The sequence below is a fragment of the Marmota monax genome, unplaced genomic scaffold (genome assembly GCF_021218885.2).
Source record: "Marmota monax isolate L192 unplaced genomic scaffold, Marmota_monax_Labrador192_F-V1.1 WCK01_AAM20220418_F8-fsc00171, whole genome shotgun sequence".
NCBI classification, from domain to species: domain Eukaryota; kingdom Metazoa; phylum Chordata; class Mammalia; order Rodentia; family Sciuridae; genus Marmota; species Marmota monax.
The window spans coordinates 1702192-1721748 of record NW_026694658.1 but is presented as its reverse complement, the minus strand read 5'-3'; the positions used below and the strand labels follow the sequence as shown (position 1 = coordinate 1721748).

Below are 19557 nucleotides of genomic sequence, written 5' to 3'. Positions count from 1 at the left end.
GACTACTGTTCAAAATTAACAAATAACTTTGGGTGGGGACAGGGCAGTGTAGAGATCAAGCTATACTCCCAACCTGACAAAGAATTCTTTCAAACAGTAAAATAACAAAAAAAATATTTTAGTTGTAGATGGACACCATAAATTTATCTTATTGATTGATTGATTGATTGATTGATTTTTATGTGGTTCTGGGGATCAAACCAAGTACCTCACATATACTAGGCAAGTGCTCTATCACTGAGCTACAACCCCAGCCCCAAAACTGAATTTAATATGGGGAAAAGACCTGAATAGTCACCTCACTAAAGAATATATATACATAATAAGCACATAAAAAGATGCTCAAAAGATCCATCATGTCATTATGGAATAAAAACAATGAGATATCATTGTACAGATATTAAAATGGCCAAATTCCAGAAGAATGACTCCGCCAAAAACCAATGAAGGTGCGAACCAATGAAACTTTCATTCATTGCTGGTAGAAATGCAAAACAGTACTGTTACTGTAGAAGACAGTTTGGCAGTTCATTACAAAACTAAGCATACTCATTTAGGCTGAGCATAATGGTATATGCCTGTAACCCAGAAACCTGGGAAACTGAGTCAGAGTATTCAAAGTTCAAGGCCAATTTCAGCAACTTAGCAAGATCCTGTCTCAAAATTAAAAGGACTGGCAATGTAGCTCAGTTTTTTAATAAATAAATAAGCATTTTCTCATCATATAATGCTGTATATCAATCTCCTTGGTATTTACACAAACGAGTTAAAGATTTATGTCCACACACATGGATGTTTATAGCAGATTTGTGCATAATGCAACCAAAATGTCCTCCTGCAGATAAATGGATGAACTGGAACATACAACAATGGAATATTACTTATCACTAAAGGGAAATGAACTATTAAGCAATGAAAGACATGGAAGAAAGTTAAGTGCATATTAGTGAAAGAAGTCAACCTGAAAAGGCTACATACTGTGCAGTTCCAACAGTATGAAATTATGGAAAAGGTCAAATATAGAGACAATAAAAATACTAAATAATTAATTATTTATAATTTAATAACACAAAGAATCAGGAAAATCTCCCAAAACTTGAAAATAAAAATAATATCCTTCTAAATGACAAATGGGTCAAAGACAAAAATCACATGCAAACCTAGAAAAATATTTTGGGCTGAATGAAAATAAAAAACAAACTAGAAAAAAGTCAATAAATAGGACTTTAACAAAATCGAAAACTTTTCCTTCTCAAAAGTTTGTTAAGACAGCCAAGTGCTATGCAACATAACATGCCTGTTACCCCAGTGAGTAGGGAATCTGAGGCAGGAGGATCACAAGTTCAAGGTTACCCTCCGCACCTTAGTGTGATCCTATTTCAAAATAAAAAGGGCTAAGGATATAGGTTAGTAGGGGAGTACCCTTGGGTTTAATCCCCAGTGCTATAAAGAATAAAAAGTATGAAAAGTAGGAGAAGGCAAATATTTAAACATATTTTACATTTATGTAGAAAAGGACTTATATTTAGAATATATACAAATAGAAAGGCCCCTATCCCCATTTTTTTTTTTTGGATATGCAGAATTAATATTGTCTAAATGGCCCTATTACAAAAGAAAGATACAGATTCAATGCAATCCCCATCAAAATACCAATGACATTCTTCACAGATCTGGAAAAAAAGAGTCCTTGAAAAAGACCCAGAAGAGCCAAAGAAATTCTGAGCAATAAGAATGATGCAGGAGGAATTTCAAATTACATTACAGAGCTAGGTAAGAAAAACAGCATGATATTGGCATCAAAATAGACATAAAGACCAATGAAATAGAAGAAAAAGATAAACATACACACATACAATCATCTGATACTTGAAAAATATGCCAAAAATACATGTTGGAGAAAAGAAAACTAGATATCCATATGTAGAAGAATGAAATTAGATCCATGTACTTCACCCTACAAAAAGTCAAATCAAAATGGATCAAAAATTTAAGAATTAAGGGCTGGCAATGTGGCTCTGTGGTAGAGAGCTTGCCTAGCATGTGTGAGGCACTGCGTTTGATTCTCAGCACCACATACAAAAAATAAAAAATAAAGGTCCATCAACAACTTAAAAAAATTTTTTTTTTTAAATTAAGAATTAGACCATGGGGCTGGAGTTGTAGCTCAGTGGTAGAGCACTTGCCTAGCACATGTGAGGCACTAGGTTTGATCCTCAGCACCAGATAAAAATAAATGAATAAAATAAAAGTATTGTTTTCATTTACAACTAAAAAAAATTTTTTTAAGTTGTTGATAGGCCTTTATTTATATATTTATTTATATGTGGTGTTGAGAATCGAACCCAGTGCCTCACACATGCCAGGCAAGTGTGCTACTGCTGAGCCACAGCCCCAGCTCCTAAATTTTTTTTAAAAGACATAACTATTAAAAAAAAAAAAAAAGAATTAGACGAGAAATCTTGCAAATGCTAGAAGAAAAGAGAAGGTCAACACTTTATCTTATAGGTATAGACACCAAATTCCTTAACAAGACCCCTAAAGCTCAAGAAATAAAACCAAGAATTAGTAAGTAGGATGCCATCAAATTAAAAAGCTTCTGCACAGCAAAGGAAATGATTAAGAGCATGAAGAGGGAGCCTGCAGAATGGGAGAAAATCTTTGCCAGCTCACTCCTCCAACAAGGGATTAATATCGTGTGGGTGTGTGTAACAAAAACATATATCTCAAAAAACTTAATAGGAAAAAAAATCAATAAATTGGCAAAAGAACTAAATAAGTATTTCTTAAAGGAGAAACATAAAGAGCCAACAAATATATGAAAAAAATATCTTACATCTCTAGCAATCAGGGAATGCAAATCAAAACAACACTAATATTTCATCTCACTCCAGTCAGAAAGGCAATTATCAAGAACACAAAATAATAATAACTGATAACAAGGATGTGGTGAAGTTTTACTCAGCCATACATGTAAAGAATGAAATTATGGCATTGGCCAGTAAATAGATGGAAATGGAAAACATGGAAAGTGAAGCAAGCCAGACTCAGAAAATCAAGGGGTGAATGTGTTTCTCTCATATGTGGAAACCACAGCAAAATAAAAGAAAAAAGATGGCAGAGGTGGATATCACAAAGAGATAGGGAAGACCAGTGGGGCAGGGAGATGTAGGGAGGAGACTGAGAATGAAAAAGAGGATAGACAGGAAAAGAGAGGAAATACAGAACTAATTAAACAAAAATCACGTTATATGCATGAATGAATATATCACAGATAATTTCCCCTTTACGTATATGTAAAAAGCACCAATCAAAAATTTTAAAATGAGTGAAAAGAAGATCAGCAGAGAAAGGAGAAATAGGGGAAGGAGGATGGGAGTGAAAAGGGGGAATGCTAATTGAAATCAAATTCCATGAATGTATGATTTTGTCAAAATGAATCCAACTACTGTGTAGATCTATAATGCTCTAATTTAAAATTAAAGTAAATTTTAAAAATGAGCAAAACATTTCAAAATACTCAGCTACAAAAACATAAAAAGGGCAAATAAGTACATGAAAAGATGTTCAATATCATTAGTCATTTAGAGACTGAAACACTGCTTATGGAAATACAAAATACCATAGCCACTTTGGAATATATTTTGGCAATATCTTACAAAGTTAAACATACAGTTATGTGGCCCAACAACCCCCTCCTCAATACTGACTCCAGAGAAACAAATATACTTTTTAAATATTTTTTAGTTGTATATGAACACAATACCTTTATTTTATTTATTTATTTTTATGTGGTGCTAAGGAGCACACCCAGTGCTTCACACTTACTAGGCAAGTGTTCTACCACTGAGCCACAACCCCAGCCCTCACAAATACACTCATTATATTTATTATACATGCAATTATTCAGAGCCACTTATATATAAGGGCAAAACTGGAAACAACTCAAATATCCACTCTTGTGGATAGGAATTATAGTGTACCCAAACAATAGAAGATGACTCAGAAACTTAAAAAAGAACTAAAAACTGATACACACAACACAAATGACACTCAACAGTAGGATATGGCTAAATGTAATGGTGCACACCTATAATCCCACTACTTGGGAGTCTGAAACAGGAGGATCACATGTTAGAGGCCAGTCTCAGCAACTTAGCAAGACCCTGTCTCAAAATAAAAAATATAAAAGGCTGATGAGGTAGTTCCATAATAAAACACTCCTTGGTTCAATCCCCAGTACTTTAAAAAAAAAAAAAAAAAAGCGAGGTATGAAGTTTAAAAATAGCCAGGCTCAAAAGAATGGAATGTATTCTACTTTTTTTTTTTAATTCTAGAAAAAAGCAAGAGTGATTTAATATGATGCAAAAGATGTAGGGAGGTGAGAGTATAAGAAGTCTTTTATTTTAAACAACTTAACTGCCATATAATTTATAGACCACATACTTCATCAATTTAACTGTGCAATTTAATAGTCCTAGTATGCTCACCAAGTTGAAAAACCATAACACAACTAATTTCTGAGCATTTCCATCACCCAGAAATAAACACTATACACATTAGTAGTCATTCCCCACACCACACTGGCCCCACAACCTAGGCAATCATTAAATTCTTTTCTGACTCTATGGAGTTGCCTACTTGGGAAATTTCATATAAATGGAATAAACAACATGTGGCATTTTATATCTGGCTTCTTGTACTTAATGTAATGTTTTAAAGTGTCATCACAGCACAGCATGTACTTGAACTTTATTACTTTTTATAGTCATATAAATATTGCATTGTATGAATATATTGCATTTTATAAGTTGATAAACATTTTGGTTAGTCACATTTTTTTACTCTTATATGTAATGTTGCTATAAAAATTCATGTACAAGTTTTTTCCATGGACATACATTTTCATTTTCTTAGTCACATACCTAATGACAACTGATGAGTTTATATGGTCAATATGTGCTTAACATTTTAAGGAATTGCCAAGTTGGTTTTCAGAGTGACTACACTATTCTTACACTCCCGAGGTCTATGCATCAGGGTTCTATTGTGAACAATTATCCTACCCAACACTTGTTTTTATCTCTCTTGTGTATTATAATCATCCTAGTGGGTATGAGGTTGACAGGTGGACTTCCTTGCAGCAACAGAAAGGATTTGTGTTTTGATTGTAATAATTGTTACACAAATGTATCCATCTGTCAACTCATCCATGAACATGCTTAAAACTGATGAATTTTGTTGTTTGTAAATTATTTCAATAAAGCTGATTGTAACATTCATTTTAAATTAAGTTTTACTTAATTTGAACTTTTACTTTCACATTTAGCAATGTGTTATGATAAATGAACACAGATTTCTGAGACCACAAACTTGGTCAGTCACAAAGACAACGCACATTCTTCTCTGCAGTTCTACAGTAAAAAGGCATTGAAGCTGCAGTGATAATAATCAGCATCTTCATTACAAATCTGTTTATTTGGGTCAGAATCTTTAAGCTCACATGTAATTTCATTGCTTCATGTTACACCTTTTTTTTTTTTTTTACTAAATCTGATTTAAGATATCCAGCAAACTTCTATTACTGAATTCCAAGTCACATAAAAGAGAATCAACACTTTTTTTAAGGTTTGATTCAACTGAAAGCAAACAACATTTGGGTGGACTATCTTTTTGTGATATTCTTTATCTCAACAGCTTATATTTTTAATGTAGTATGATAGCATTTCTATAAATTGGTTACCATATTAATTATTTTCATTACTCTTGATCCTTAGAATAAGCAACTAAGGTCTTCAAATATAATGACAGATACATAGTAATTGAAGCTATTTAAGACCTTCAAATTTCTAAAAAGAAAGAGAAAAACAAAGCTACTTCTTTACATATTTAAATAAATATACTAGCGTGTGATTTCCTCAATAATAAATGCATCCTTGCAATAGGTGTATTTGGTAAAAGTGTTTCCCTGTAGTAATGGAAAAATCATATACTGAGAGACAATAAGGCGAAGGTGAGGTGAGATTTAAAGTACAAATTTTAGCTCCACCATTTATCAACTGTTTTACTATGCCTGTCACTTAGAGCTTCAAGCTTCCTCACTTGTATATTAGATACTTACCTTGCAGAACAGTGGAATGTGATGACAATATATAATTGACCTAGGAATGTCATCAGAAAAATATAATCACACATTTTAATTCACTTAATTTATAAATTTACTTCCTCTTTTTCCTGTTCTGCATGCTTTCTTTATATATAGCCCTCATAGGAAAAGGCCCCAATTCTAGGGTTCATAAAGCTGAGAATACTCTTACATCAATATGTCAATGCCACTATCATGACGTTACCAAACACTAAGAAAGCAATTTAAAAAGCAGCACCTCTAAAGTAGACATTCCCCCCTAAAACCCCTGTACTCTAACCAAAAACATTAACAAAATTCAACATAAACATAAGCTATGTTCCCAATGTACAATTTACCTCACCCACAGGCTTAGAAAAATATTATAAAATAATCATAAGAAGTAAAGCCTTAATAATAAACACTAGGTGTTATGCAGGAAATACACAATACACAATGTAAACAGAGAAGTAATTGGAGCAGAAAACATTAGGGAAGCCCTAAATCTCATAGGTTAGCCATTTAAAATGTCAATAAGCCTGTTTCCTTTTCTTTGCAATACACTGGTGATGACTATAAGCAAATGTCAGTTGGCCTACTTTTAGAGGTTTGCTAGTATTTGGCTGAACAGACTCTGTGTGTGTGTATGTGTGTGTGTGTGTGTGTATGCACGCGCGCACGCGTGAACCCAGGCAGGCGTACACGTGTGTTTTAGTGGGTTCACTTATTTAGCCAGTCATTAAAATGCTACATCAAAAAAAAAATTACAGCAAACACTTCTGGAAAACTTAGTCATAAATTCCAACTTCATACAGCTGAACAAATCAAATAGTTCTTCTTTGAACATGATAAAAACCACATTTAAGTTGTCTACAAAGAATGAAATAGATACTTGCACCATAGGAAAAATACTGTATACTCAACACAGAAAGTGTACTATATTTGAAAATTTACAAAAAAAAAAAAAAGTTTCTGCCAAGTGTTTTGAGATGAGTGCCAGAAATTTGGCCCATAAATATTTCAGTAAACTTTATCTTCAAAAAGTCCTGCACAGACACTAGTATGGCAATATGTAAATCAATGGATGTGTAACTGATGTGATTCTGCAATCTGTGTATGGGGTGAAGGTGGGAGTTCATAACCCACTTGAATCAAAGTGTGGAATATGATATGTCAAGAAATTTGTAATGTTTTGAACAACCAACAATAAAAAATTAAAAAAAAAAAAAAAAGTCCTCTGTCCTCTGAATTAAAGGCACTGGACTTTAAGAATTTGTCCTAAAACACTGGAATATTCGCAACATTCACATGTTCAAAACAATGAATTTCTAAGGATAATGATAAGGTTGATCAATCAAAATATTACATGGTACCCCACTAATATGACTAATATGTACAACTTTTATGTATCTGTTAAAATTGAGTAAAATATTGCCCAGTGTGGTGGCCCACACCTGTAATCCCAGCTACTTGGGAGGCTAGGACAGATGGATCACAAGTTCAAGGACAGTTTCTGTAACTTAAGTAAATTTTCAGCAATTTAGCAACTTGTGATCCTAGCTACTTGGGAGCCTGAGGAAGGAAGATCACAAGTTCAAGGCCAGGCTAACTTAGTGAAATCCAGTCTGGAAACAAAATCTTTTTAAAAGGATTGTGGCTCAATGGTAGAGTGCTTGCTGAGCATGTGTGAGGCACTGGGTTCTATTCTCAGCACCACATAAATAAACAGAATAAAGGTCCATCAACAACTAAAAAAATATTTTTAAAAAGGGCTGGGGATGTAACTCAGTGATACAGCAATTGCCTACCAGGCACAACACATCTTTTTTTAGTACCACAAAAAAAGAAAAAATGAGTTTGAAAATAATAAATGGGAAAAAAAAGAATAAGGTTGAAACTGCATTCCTATGAAATAATCCCAGGCCAAAATGATTGTCTTTCTCCATGAGCAGTACAGAAACAGCATGTACACAAGGTTAATATGATTCCTAACAGTTGTTAGTGTAAATGAAAGCATTCTCTCTTCAGTCATTGATAACTGTTTTTTCTTCCTATAAAAATCTTTTTTAAAAAAGCAGAGTTCAGGCTGGGGCTGTAGCTCAATGGCAGAGCAGTTGCCTAGCCATGTGTGAGAGGCACTGGGTTTCATCCTTAGCACTGTGTAAAAAATAAATAAACAAATAAAATAAAGGCATGCTGTCCATCTATAACTAGGAAAAAAAAAAAAAAGCAGAGTTCTATGCTGGGCACAGTAGTACACTCCTATAATGCCAGCAGTTCCAGAGGCTGAAGCAGGAGGATCACAAGTTCAAAGCCAGCCTCAGCAATTTAGCAATTCCCTGTCTCAAAAAATAAAAAGGGCTGGGGATATGGCTCAGTGGTTAAACACCCCTGGGTTCAATCCCAAGTATAAAAAAAAAAAAAAGCAGGGGCTGGGGATGTGGCTCAAGTGGTAGTATGCTTGCCTGGCATGAGTGAGACACTGGGTTCGATTCTCGGCACCACATAAAAATAAGATAAAGATATTGTGTCTACCTAAAACTAAAAAAAACTAAATATTTTTTAAAAAGCAGAATTCTACATTCTCTTCTATAAAAAATTAAATAAATTCATTTTGAGTATTACTCATCTGTCCACACATTATGCAAGACACTGCAAAGAATGCAAATAATAGTAAATAACAGTTCCTATTATTTCAAAAAGATAACATTATAGGAGGGGAAAGTCCAAGACAAGAACAATTTCTCCAAAATCTATGAAAACTCAAAGCTGGGAATGAAAGAACTACTTCCTGATTGTGAACAAAAACAAAAATGTAATAGAAAAAGAGGACATGTTTTTTAAAAGTTAAACTTTGAAGGAGAGTCATGAATTAAAATTAGAAATAGTTGCCAGATACAGTGTCCCACACATGTAATCCCAGCTACTTGGGAGGCTGAAGCAGATGGATCACAAGTTCAAGGCCAGTTTCTTTAATTTAGGTAAGTTCTCAGCAAAACTTAGCAAGACTTTGTCTCAGAATTTTAAAAAAAGACTAGGGATGGAGCTCAGTGGTAGAGTGTGCCTGAGTTCAATCCCCCTTACCACAGGAAAAAACCTATTAGGCACAGTTGGCCAAGAACAGTGGCACACACTTGAAATTGTAGCTGCTCAAGAGGCTGAGGCAGGAGCATGTCAACTTGGAGGACACCCTGATCAAATTAGAAAGACCCTGTCTGAAAGATAAAATTTTTAAAAAGGGCAAGGCATGTACTTCAGAAAAAAAGCACTTGCCTAGCACAGGTGAGCACCTGGGTTCAATCCCTTGTACCACAAAAAAGAAGAAAAATAATTAGACAGGTTTGGCATGCCTAGCATGTGCAAGATCCTGGGCTGGACACCCACTACCACACACACACACACACACACACACACACACACACACACACACACGGCATGGTGAAACATGATGATTGGGGAGGGAGGGTTGTGCACTACTGAGAATCAAACCCAGGGGCTCACACAGGCTAGGCAAGTGCTTTTCCACTGAGCTACAACCCCTACCCATGAAGAGATTTTCTATCATGAAATTAACAACAAAAATCATCATACATGTGACAGCATTCAATAGATAACAAAAAAAGGCAAGATATCAATCAAATGTACATAATAATATATTACTAATAATACGGTAGCAGAGTTCGAATCAATAAGAGCACAGAATTCAAACAAGTATAAATGTCAAAACCTATAAGAGACAAAAAAAAAAAATGAAGACTTTTCCATACTCCCCAGTAATCAATGATCAAAAAATTACAAATGAATAGAATTTTTCTACACCAGATAGGCAAAAACCAAAAAAGATTTATAATAGCCACTATAGGACAGAATAGGGAAAAAAGCATTCTTGTGTATAGTTGCTGGCATACTCTCTCAAAGGCAATTTTATCACCTATATCAAAATTTTAAATGTACACATCCTTTAATGCTATTCCTTATCTGGTAGTTATCCTTATTAAAAAAAAAAAAAAAAATTCCTTGCAGGGCTGGGATTGTGGCTCAGCAGTAGAGCACTGGTGAGGCCCTGGGTTCAATCCTCAGCACCACATAAAAAAACAAATAAATAAAATAAAGGTATGTATCCAACTACAACTAAAAAATAAATATTTAAAAATAATTCCTTGCATTTATGTCTGTGTGTATATGTGTGCTGTAGTGCTGGGGATCAAAACATACTGGACAAGTATTCTACCAGAGCTACACCCCTAGGCACTACTTTTATTTTTTTTTAAACATTGGTAAAGTCAGGCCTCTGTATTCACAGGTTTCACATCATTGTCTTCAACCCATCATAGATAAATATATGTGGGGGAAAAAAATGTGTCTACTGAAAATGAACAGAATTTTTCTTCTAGTCACTGCTTAAATAATACATTGTAACAATCACATAGTATTTGCATTGCATTATATATTTTAAGTGATTTAAAGTATGCTAAAGGATGTGTGTAGGTTACACACAAACAGTAGGCCATTTTATATTAAGGACTTGAGCATCCAAGGATATTGTTATAACAGAGATCATGGAAACAATCACCCGCAGACACTGAGGGATGGAAAGATATGATATAGAAGTACATGACAATATAATCAGTAAAAAGGAAAGAGCTGAAAACAATGCAAACGTTCACACAATTGAATGTTATATAAATTTTAGCAATGATGAAAAATTTTGAAAATGGAAAAGATGTTCATAATATAGAGCTCAGTGGTAGAGCACTTGGCCTAGCACATGTGAGGCACTGGGTTCGATCCCCAACACCACATAGAAGTGAATAAATAAAATAAAGGTATGTGTCCATCTACAGCTAAAAAAATTGGAAGAAAAAACAGTTCAGGATATAAATTGTAATAAAAAACCTTCATCACACATACATTCATATCAGGGAATATGTGTAATAAACCTGAAGCTGGTCTGGGATATAGCAACAAAAGTTACAAAAGTATGAATAATTACGGGGAAAAATCTACTAATATATATCCTAAAGCTGTTAAGTTCGGCTTGGCTATCTGGGGAAACAAAGGAAATGAAGAAAGGGAAAAGGAGGAGGAAGTAAAAACTTAGAAGAAAAAATTTAAAAATAAAAAGAAAGGAAGGGGTAATGATTTGTTACCACAGAATTACAATGTTTATTTTCTGTATTTCAGTATTCTTTGAATTTTTATAACAAATATTTTTAGTTGTTGGAATTACAGGGTTTTAAGAAATTAAAAACATGCTAAAGGAAGTGAACATTTCCTCTGATTCTAATCCTCCAAAATAATCTTTATAAGCAAAAAGTCAATAACATATAAAATTTTGCCTTACATATTAAAATATATAGAGACATTTTATTAGACAAGTGAGATACTAAAAACAAAAGTAGCTACACAGAGTAAAGATTAAGAATTTACTTTATTTGGAATCAAGTTCTCAAAGGACAGTTTTTGGGATTTTTTGGGTTTTTTTAGTTATAGGTGGACACAATACCTTTATTTTATTAATTTATTTTTATGTGGTGCTGAGGATCGAACCCAATGCCTTATACAGGCTAGGTAAGCACTCTTCCACTAAGCTATAACTGCAGCCTCTTAAAGGACAGATTTTTAAGATGATTAGTAATCATTTTTACCTAATACAAAAATACCAACTGGCTTTCTGGAATGTTATATTAAAAAAAAATTATAAAGCAGGTCTAAATTCATTAAGAAAGTGACTAATCATTGATAGTGGCCAAAGAGGCAGGAAAACACAAGCTATATTCATATGAGTAAATGCTCACTAATTACAATGATGGTTCTTCTATGAGATAATGCCACATTCAAATCCTTCAGTTTCTCACTTTCAGTTAGGGTAGAGATTGACAACACAAACACTTTCAAGGCCATAAATTTCAAAAGATTATACCACACAACAATATTTAACAAATACAATATTTAACAAACAGGTAAAAACAATCTACAAATGCAAATAGCAAGAGACAACAGAGCAAATAAATACAGTAAGTCCTATGGGAATACAAATGACTGACAGTGGATGAGAAGCAGGAGGAGTTAGAGAGATCTTATTATTCTAAAAGGGAAATTGGTCAGGCATCGTCATACACCTCTAACTCAGAGCTAAGGCAAGAGGATTCACGTTTGAGATCAGCCTCGGCAACTTAGCCAGACCCTGTCTCAAAATAAATAATAAAAATAGTTGGGGATGTAGTTCAGTTGTAAAGCACCCCTGGGTTCAATCTCCAGCATCAAAAAATAAAATTAAATTTAAAAAGGAAATAGAAAATTAAAGGCCTGAAAGCAAGAGGATGGCTGTTTGAGAAAATGAAAGAAATTCCCAAAGACATGTTTTTGGGGCAATTAGTCGCAAAGAGAAGGGAAGAATAAAAGAAGTGCAAAGAGAGACTATGAGGGGTAAGTTCAATAATAATAATAAGAAGAAGAAGAAGCCCTTTTTCCTGCAGTCCGATAAATTCACTTATTATTTCTACCAGTTTATAGATTTGTTTGTATTTTCTTTTTTTAATATTTTTAGTTGTAGTTGTCACAATACCTTTATTTTATTTATTTATTTTTTTTTTTATTTTATATTTTTTTTATTGTTGGTTGTTCAAAACATTACATAGTTCTTGATATATCATCTTTCACACTTTGCTTCAAGTGAGTTATGAACTCCCATTTTTAGCCCATATACAGATTGCAGAATCACATCAATTACACATCCATTGATTTACATATTGCCATACTAGTGTCTGTTGTGTTCTGCTGCCTTTCCTATCCTCTACTATCCCCCCTCCCCTCCCCTCCCCACCCTTCTTCTCTCTCTACCCCCCCTATTGACCTTCATTTCTCCCCCTTGTATTATTTTTCCCTTTCCCCTCATTCCCTCTTGTATGTTCTTTTGTATAACCCTGAGGGTCTCCTTCCATTTCCATGCAATTTCCCTTCTCTCTCCCTTTCCCTCCCACCTCTCATCTCTGTTTAATGTTAATCTTCTTCTCATGCTCTTCGTCCCTACTCTTAATTTATATGTGGTACTGAGGATAGAACCCAGGGCCTCGCACGTGCTAGGCAAGGGCTCTACTGCTGAGCCATAGCCCCAGCCCCTTGTTTGCATTTTCTAAATACACAAACATGTTATCAATGAATAAAAAATTCTGTGTCTTTCTTTCTGATGTTTATGCTTTTATTTATTTTTCTTACCTTATTTTAATGACTAGGACCTAAGTAAATAGATGTGGTAATATAACAGAAGCCATCCCAAACTCCGCAAGAAAATACTGTAACATCATTGAGTATGATGTTGGCTGTAGATTTTTGTAAGTATTTATTTTTTAGTTGTAGTTGGACACAATACTTCTATTTTATTTATTTTATATGTGGTGCTGAGGATCAAACCCAGGACCTCACACGTGCTAGGAGAGCACTCTACCGGTGAGCCACAACCCCAGCCCTATAAATTATTTTAATAGACAACCTTTAGTTATACTCATGTAGTCTCTTTATATTACTGATTTACTGAAACTTTTTATCATAAATGACAATACAATTTTTTCAAAAAGTTTTTCTTCCTACTTCTGTTGAGATGATCAAATGGGTTCTCTTCATTCAAATACAGCAAATTACATTGATTTTCTAATATTAACCAACCTTGTTTTCCTGGGATAAATCTCAATTGGTCCTGTTGAGTAATACATTCTGGATTCTAGTTGGCAATATTTATATGTAAATTGTGCCAAAAGGAGGAAAGGCAGAGAAGGAGCGGAAGAAGGAGAGGGGAAGGGAATGAAGAAGGTATCAGGTAGGAAAAGCTGAGGATAAGAAAAACCTGACAGCAGAGACAGTGGTGGAGCACGCCTGTAATCCCAGTGACTTGGGAAGCTGAGGCAGGAAGATCTCAAATTCAAGGCCAACCTCAGCAATTTAGTAATGCTCTAAACAATTTATCAAGACAAGTAAAAGAGCTTAGGATTAGTTCAGTGTTAGTAAAGCTGGGTTTAATTCTCAGCACCAAAAAAAAAAAAAGAAAGAAAAGAATCAATCAACAGAAGTGTTAGTAAAGAAGTGATTTTTTTTTCTTTTAGTTAACCAATACAAGAGGTAAAATAATTAATAGGAGTTTTAGAAAAAGAAAATAAAGAACACTTAGGGGAAGAAATAATGAACAACACTGATTTAAAACATTTTCTCAAAACTAAAGGTCTTGCATTTCCACATTGAAGGAATCCAGAACAAGGTATGAATCAAGATACAACACTGCAAAACTTCAGAACATGGAGAACAAAGCCAACACTCTATGAGCTCTCAGAAAGAATAACGAGCTAGGAAAAAAAAAAAAAAAGTCAAAGTGGCTTCGGACTCTTCCACATAACTCTAAAAGAATGCCTTCAAAATTGGAAGTAACATGATTATAAACAAGCAGCTGTTACCCAGCCAAATTATCAATCAAGAGCTAAGGAAAAATAAAGATATCTTCAGACATACAAGATCTCCCACACATACTTTATTTACAAAGTTACTAAAAGATTTCTTCCATCAAAATAAAGGAATAAAGCACAAGAGAGTTAAAAAAAAAAAAAAGTAGTGGAGAATTGCTATTGTCTATTACAAATTTTAGAGGATCAGTTGCATGTTTTACAATTAATCTAAAAACTTTACCAAATACAGCTGGGCACAGTGGCACACACCTATAATTCCAGAAACTCAGGTGGCCAAGGCCAAAGCAGGAGGATTGAGAGTTCAAAGCCAGCCTCAGCATCTTAGTGAGGTCCTAAGCAACTCAGCAAGACGCAGTATCTAAATAAAATATTAAAAAGGGCTGGGGATGGCTCAGTGTTAAGCACCCCTGAGTTCAATCCTGGTACCAAAAAGAAAAACAAACAAAAACCTTTACCAAATACAAAAAAAAAAAGCTGTAAGTAATAACAGAAGTCTGGGGTTGTAGCTGAGTGGTAAAGCACTTGCCTAGCATGTATTGAGGCACTAGGTTTGATCCCCAGCACCACATAAAAATAAATAAGTGTATTGTGTCTGTCTAAAGCTAAAATATATCAGAATATTTACCAGGTAAATTATATTTTAAATTAAATTATATTTAATTTACCATGTAAAATTATACTTTAACAATAATTTTAAAGAAATATATTATAGTGGAAGAAATCTTCCATTAAATAGCAAATAAAAGATACCTTTAAATAGTTGTAAAAGTAATATTTTTATAATTTTTATTACTTTGATACTTTCATAAAAGTATTTCTGCCACAAGTAAAAGATGAGAAAAGTTGAAATTGGCATAAATAATTTTATAAATAAAGAGAGAAATTCTGCTTCTGTGAATACCATACAAAAGAAAGAGCAGAGTTCTTTCATATTAAAGTTCTTGTTGATGTTGATCATCCAAAGATAAAGCTGGTTTCTTCTAAAAACGTTATAGGAAAGGTTGGTCTGGAATCTTCTTTGTCAAAATATTTCCAAATACAAATGCAAAAGAAAACAGAGGGTGGGAGAGCACAAGCAATGGAGCATACCTGTGGGGAGTGGAGGAAAGGGCAGAGAAAGAATGGGCATGTGAAGGTGAGAGAGAGAAGGAGAATGGGAGAGACAGAGAATGCACTATGCACCTGAAATTTATAAATGTCATAAAGTTAAAGAAAGGTACAAAATCGCCACATGACAGCAGGATATTGTTGCTTTGTTACCTCTACTCTTCCCATTTCATGTAAGCCAATTTAATCAATAAATTAATCCCTAAAAATACTTATGCACAATCACATTGTCCCAAGTTTTAGTAAATGTCATTCTCACCAACTTAGAGAATTAACTACTATAAGAAGTCTTAGGGGATTTTGCACTTCAGAGTAATCTTTTAAAATGTAATAGAATTAAAATATTTTAATATCCTCTTTTTAAAAAAGATTTTAAAGTATCCAAACATGATTAATCTGATTAGGTCTTCGGCACACATGCAAAATACTCTTGAGTGAACAAAAGCAAGTTAATGAGAAAATACAACCTTTCCAAAGCTTGAAGTCTGAAAGATTCAAAAGTTATTTAAGATACTGAAAAGGCCAATTTAATATAAACATACATTTGAATTTTTCTACCTAAGTATAAAACATACATATTATTTAAACACATATTCATTGTTACATCAGAGTTACAAGGTTAAAACCCTGAAACTCCACTTCTGACACAGCTATAGACACAGAAAGCGGAGTCATCTACACCCGAGATAATAGTGAAAACCAAGCTCTCCACAACAGTGAGTATAACTAAGAAGGGCAGAGCATGTGAACAGAGACCTGGGGAATACCCACAGCAGGAAAGCTAAGCCAGAAGCATAACAAAGGCAGCACAGTCATGAAGAAGGGATCTGGGAAGAAGGAGGCCATGAAAGCCAAGAGAGAAGAGGGCTTCAAGAAAGAGCTAGCAAAGGCAGAGGCTAAACTGAGATCAAAGAGGCTGAAGATAAATCAAAACCACAGCAGAAAGTGAATAGCCATATTGAATTGGTTAAGATTACCTATTTCCATCTCAACTGACAGAACTAAGGGTTTATCTTGCAGGGAGGAGGGGAAAGAGAATGGACACTTGGGGGGAAACAGACTTTAGTTATCATTCATGCTGTCTGTAGTCCAAGACCAACAAAAGGAAAACTCTGAATGATTTGTTTCTTCTTAAGAACTACAACTCACCAAACTGTGGAGCAGGCAAGATTCTAGCTGCTCGAATTGGGCCATGTCGAACAGAGAAGAGCTCCTGTGCTTCTCCACTAATCTGCATAAGAGAAGATAGGAAAAAAATCAGTAAGTTAAAATGTAGGTCACATTATTGGATGAAAGCAAGATTTCCTAAATTTTAGTATGATTTGCCTGAAATATACATACATACACCCACACCTATTTTAGGCTGGTCATACACATTAAGTAAACTCATATTTAAAATTATCATAAGCATTTCTAGAAAAACATGACATTATGAACTGGAAAAAAGGTCTGTACTGGAAGTCCACAATTTTTATCTTATTAAAATATTAGAAATCTGTTCTGTTCCTACTCCAGAGCTTTTCATTTCAGAACAAAGCAACTATGATACTATTCTGAAAAGCTCCACTTAAATATTGTAGCAACTTTCACCAGTTAACTTGAACTAGCTATGCTTCTGGGACTTCTTTCTGTTACTATGAGTAAATTATTTAATTCTATAAGCCTATATTCTTTTGCAATTAAAAAAATAAGAATGAAAGGCTGCTGAAAATATCTCCAAGATACTTTTAATTTCAATATGCTATGAATAAAAGTCATAAAAACCAACTTGTCATTGTTTTTATTGTACACAAAAACCAAATGCCATACAAATGTCCATATTGAGAGACATCAGATTTATTCCTCAGGTATATAAAGTACAACATTCCATTAATTCAAGGGTAAAGAGGTACAGCTTTTTGGCTGCAGACTGACAAATTGAGCAGATTAAATTAGCATTAGTGAAGAACTACCTTCCAGACTTACTGTAAGTGATAATGTACTTCTCAATATATTTTCATAATTGTTTAGTGTTTAATGGAATATGTAATATCAAAGAAAATGGCATGAAATATAAAACTAGTTCTACATAACCAAGAATTTATAATAAATGTAATGAAGACACAAATCCATCAAAAGAAATACACTATTGATATTTTTAATAGGACTGCCCAACAACTAGTTTAAAATATCAAAAATAGAAGTGAGGCCCTAAGCAATTTAGTGAGACCCTGTCTCTAAATAAAATATAAACACACCTGGGAATGTGGCTCAGTGGTTAAGAGACCCTGAGTTCAATCTTTGGTACCAAAAAAAAAAAAAAAATAGAGTCAGGCACAGTAGTACATGTCTATAATCCCAGCTACTCGGGGGACTGATGCAAGAGGATTCCAAGTTCAAGGCCAACTTCAGCAACTTAGCAAAACTCTGTCTAAAATAAAACAAAATAAAGGGCTGAGAATGAAGCTTGGTGGTAGAGTACTTGCCTAGCATGTGTAAGGCCCTCTCTTCTATCCCCAGTACTAGAAAAAAAATATTAATATATATATATATATTATAAGAGGATTACAAGACTTCCAGTATTAAACTGTATACCTGTAGAGGTACCTTTTAGACATAAATACTTTTTTACATTTCCACCTCTTCTACATGAATTTAAGAACTACAAACTATAAATAGTTTTTCTGCCTATAAATATTTATTGCCACAACAACAAATCCTTCTATAGTACTTTGGATACAGAAAATGTGAGGATTGGTAGGATCAACTGTGCAGCAACAGCACCACCTATCACCAAACACATAAATGCAATCAACATAGTGTAGTAATCTAGCACATAGCTTCTTCATGAATCCTTTGTGACCTTTCATTTTCATAAAAAGAAAAGAAAAACATTGCCAGCATCTACTGTAGTTCTTAAGTCTACATTTTATGCATATTGAACAGAATAAAAAATACAGAAAACACCTTCATTCCATTTTCCACCCAATGCAGTAAATGCATATTCTCTGAAACCTAAAGTTATAATCTAATTTTTAAGCGTACATACACTAAATGGTGAAGCATAATGTACTCTGATTATATTACAGATGAGTTTTGCCTACTTCCACATGTGTCACTCTTGAAATTTTAACACTAGACAAAGAATGAAAAGAATGGCAACAAATCATTTATATTTTGAAAACAAAATGTTTGTAGGGAAAGAAATAAATAACAGTCTTCTCCAATATACATACTATTTCTATTAGGAAGAAACATGAAAAACACCTTTTAAAATAATACTGTATAACTTACATTTAAATTGTAATTTCAGAATAATGAAAAACACTTCTCATAAGTTTTATACCTATAAGGAATTACAATATTCTAACATAACATCGACTGTTCTGTACTATTATTTCCATGTGCCACAGGTCTGGCATTTAGCTTTTAGTTCAAATAAAACCTAATGTTAAGAAAGTATAATCATATTTAAGTGAGCATCTATACTCAAAATAATAAAAATAATTTAAAATCAGTCTTGGCATATTCATAACTTTTGTACCACTGAATTTAATACAAACTTACTTTGGCACAAAAAAAATTTGAAATTGGAACACACTATGTTCTTCAGCAAAACAACTTTCAAAACAAATCTAAAAGCCTAAAAGTCCTATTCTAAATCCCTCTTTATACAAACAGCAACAGGTGAGAAGAAAAGCAACATTAAGATTGATTATAAAATGCATCCCCACATTCATTGTCCATTTTTCATTACCTCTAAATTAAGGTCCTACAATCTTTGTTTAAGTATAACAGGAAAAGGGAGGAGGGGAGGAAGCATTGTGTCACATTTATAGATATTTGTTAATATAATAAAACCATGATTATACAACATACTGAAATTAGAAGCTT

The 19557-nt window shown here is 33.7% G+C and overlaps 1 protein-coding gene across 8 annotated transcripts in view; it reads right to left on the bottom strand.

Annotated features, from left to right (window-relative positions):
* Positions 1-19557, bottom strand: part of Bcas3 (BCAS3 microtubule associated cell migration factor) — a 583386-nt gene that overhangs the window by 522680 nt on the left and 41149 nt on the right. For all 8 annotated transcript variants that reach the window (XR_006846898.2, XM_046423193.2, XM_046423199.2 and 5 more), the window contains exon 6: positions 16834-16915. Coding sequence is in view for 7 of the 8 variants with exons in the window: in XM_046423193.2 (XP_046279149.1) it covers positions 16834-16915 (82 nt within the window). In the remaining variant the exon portion in view is untranslated. The remainder of the gene's footprint in view (positions 1-16833; positions 16916-19557) is intronic.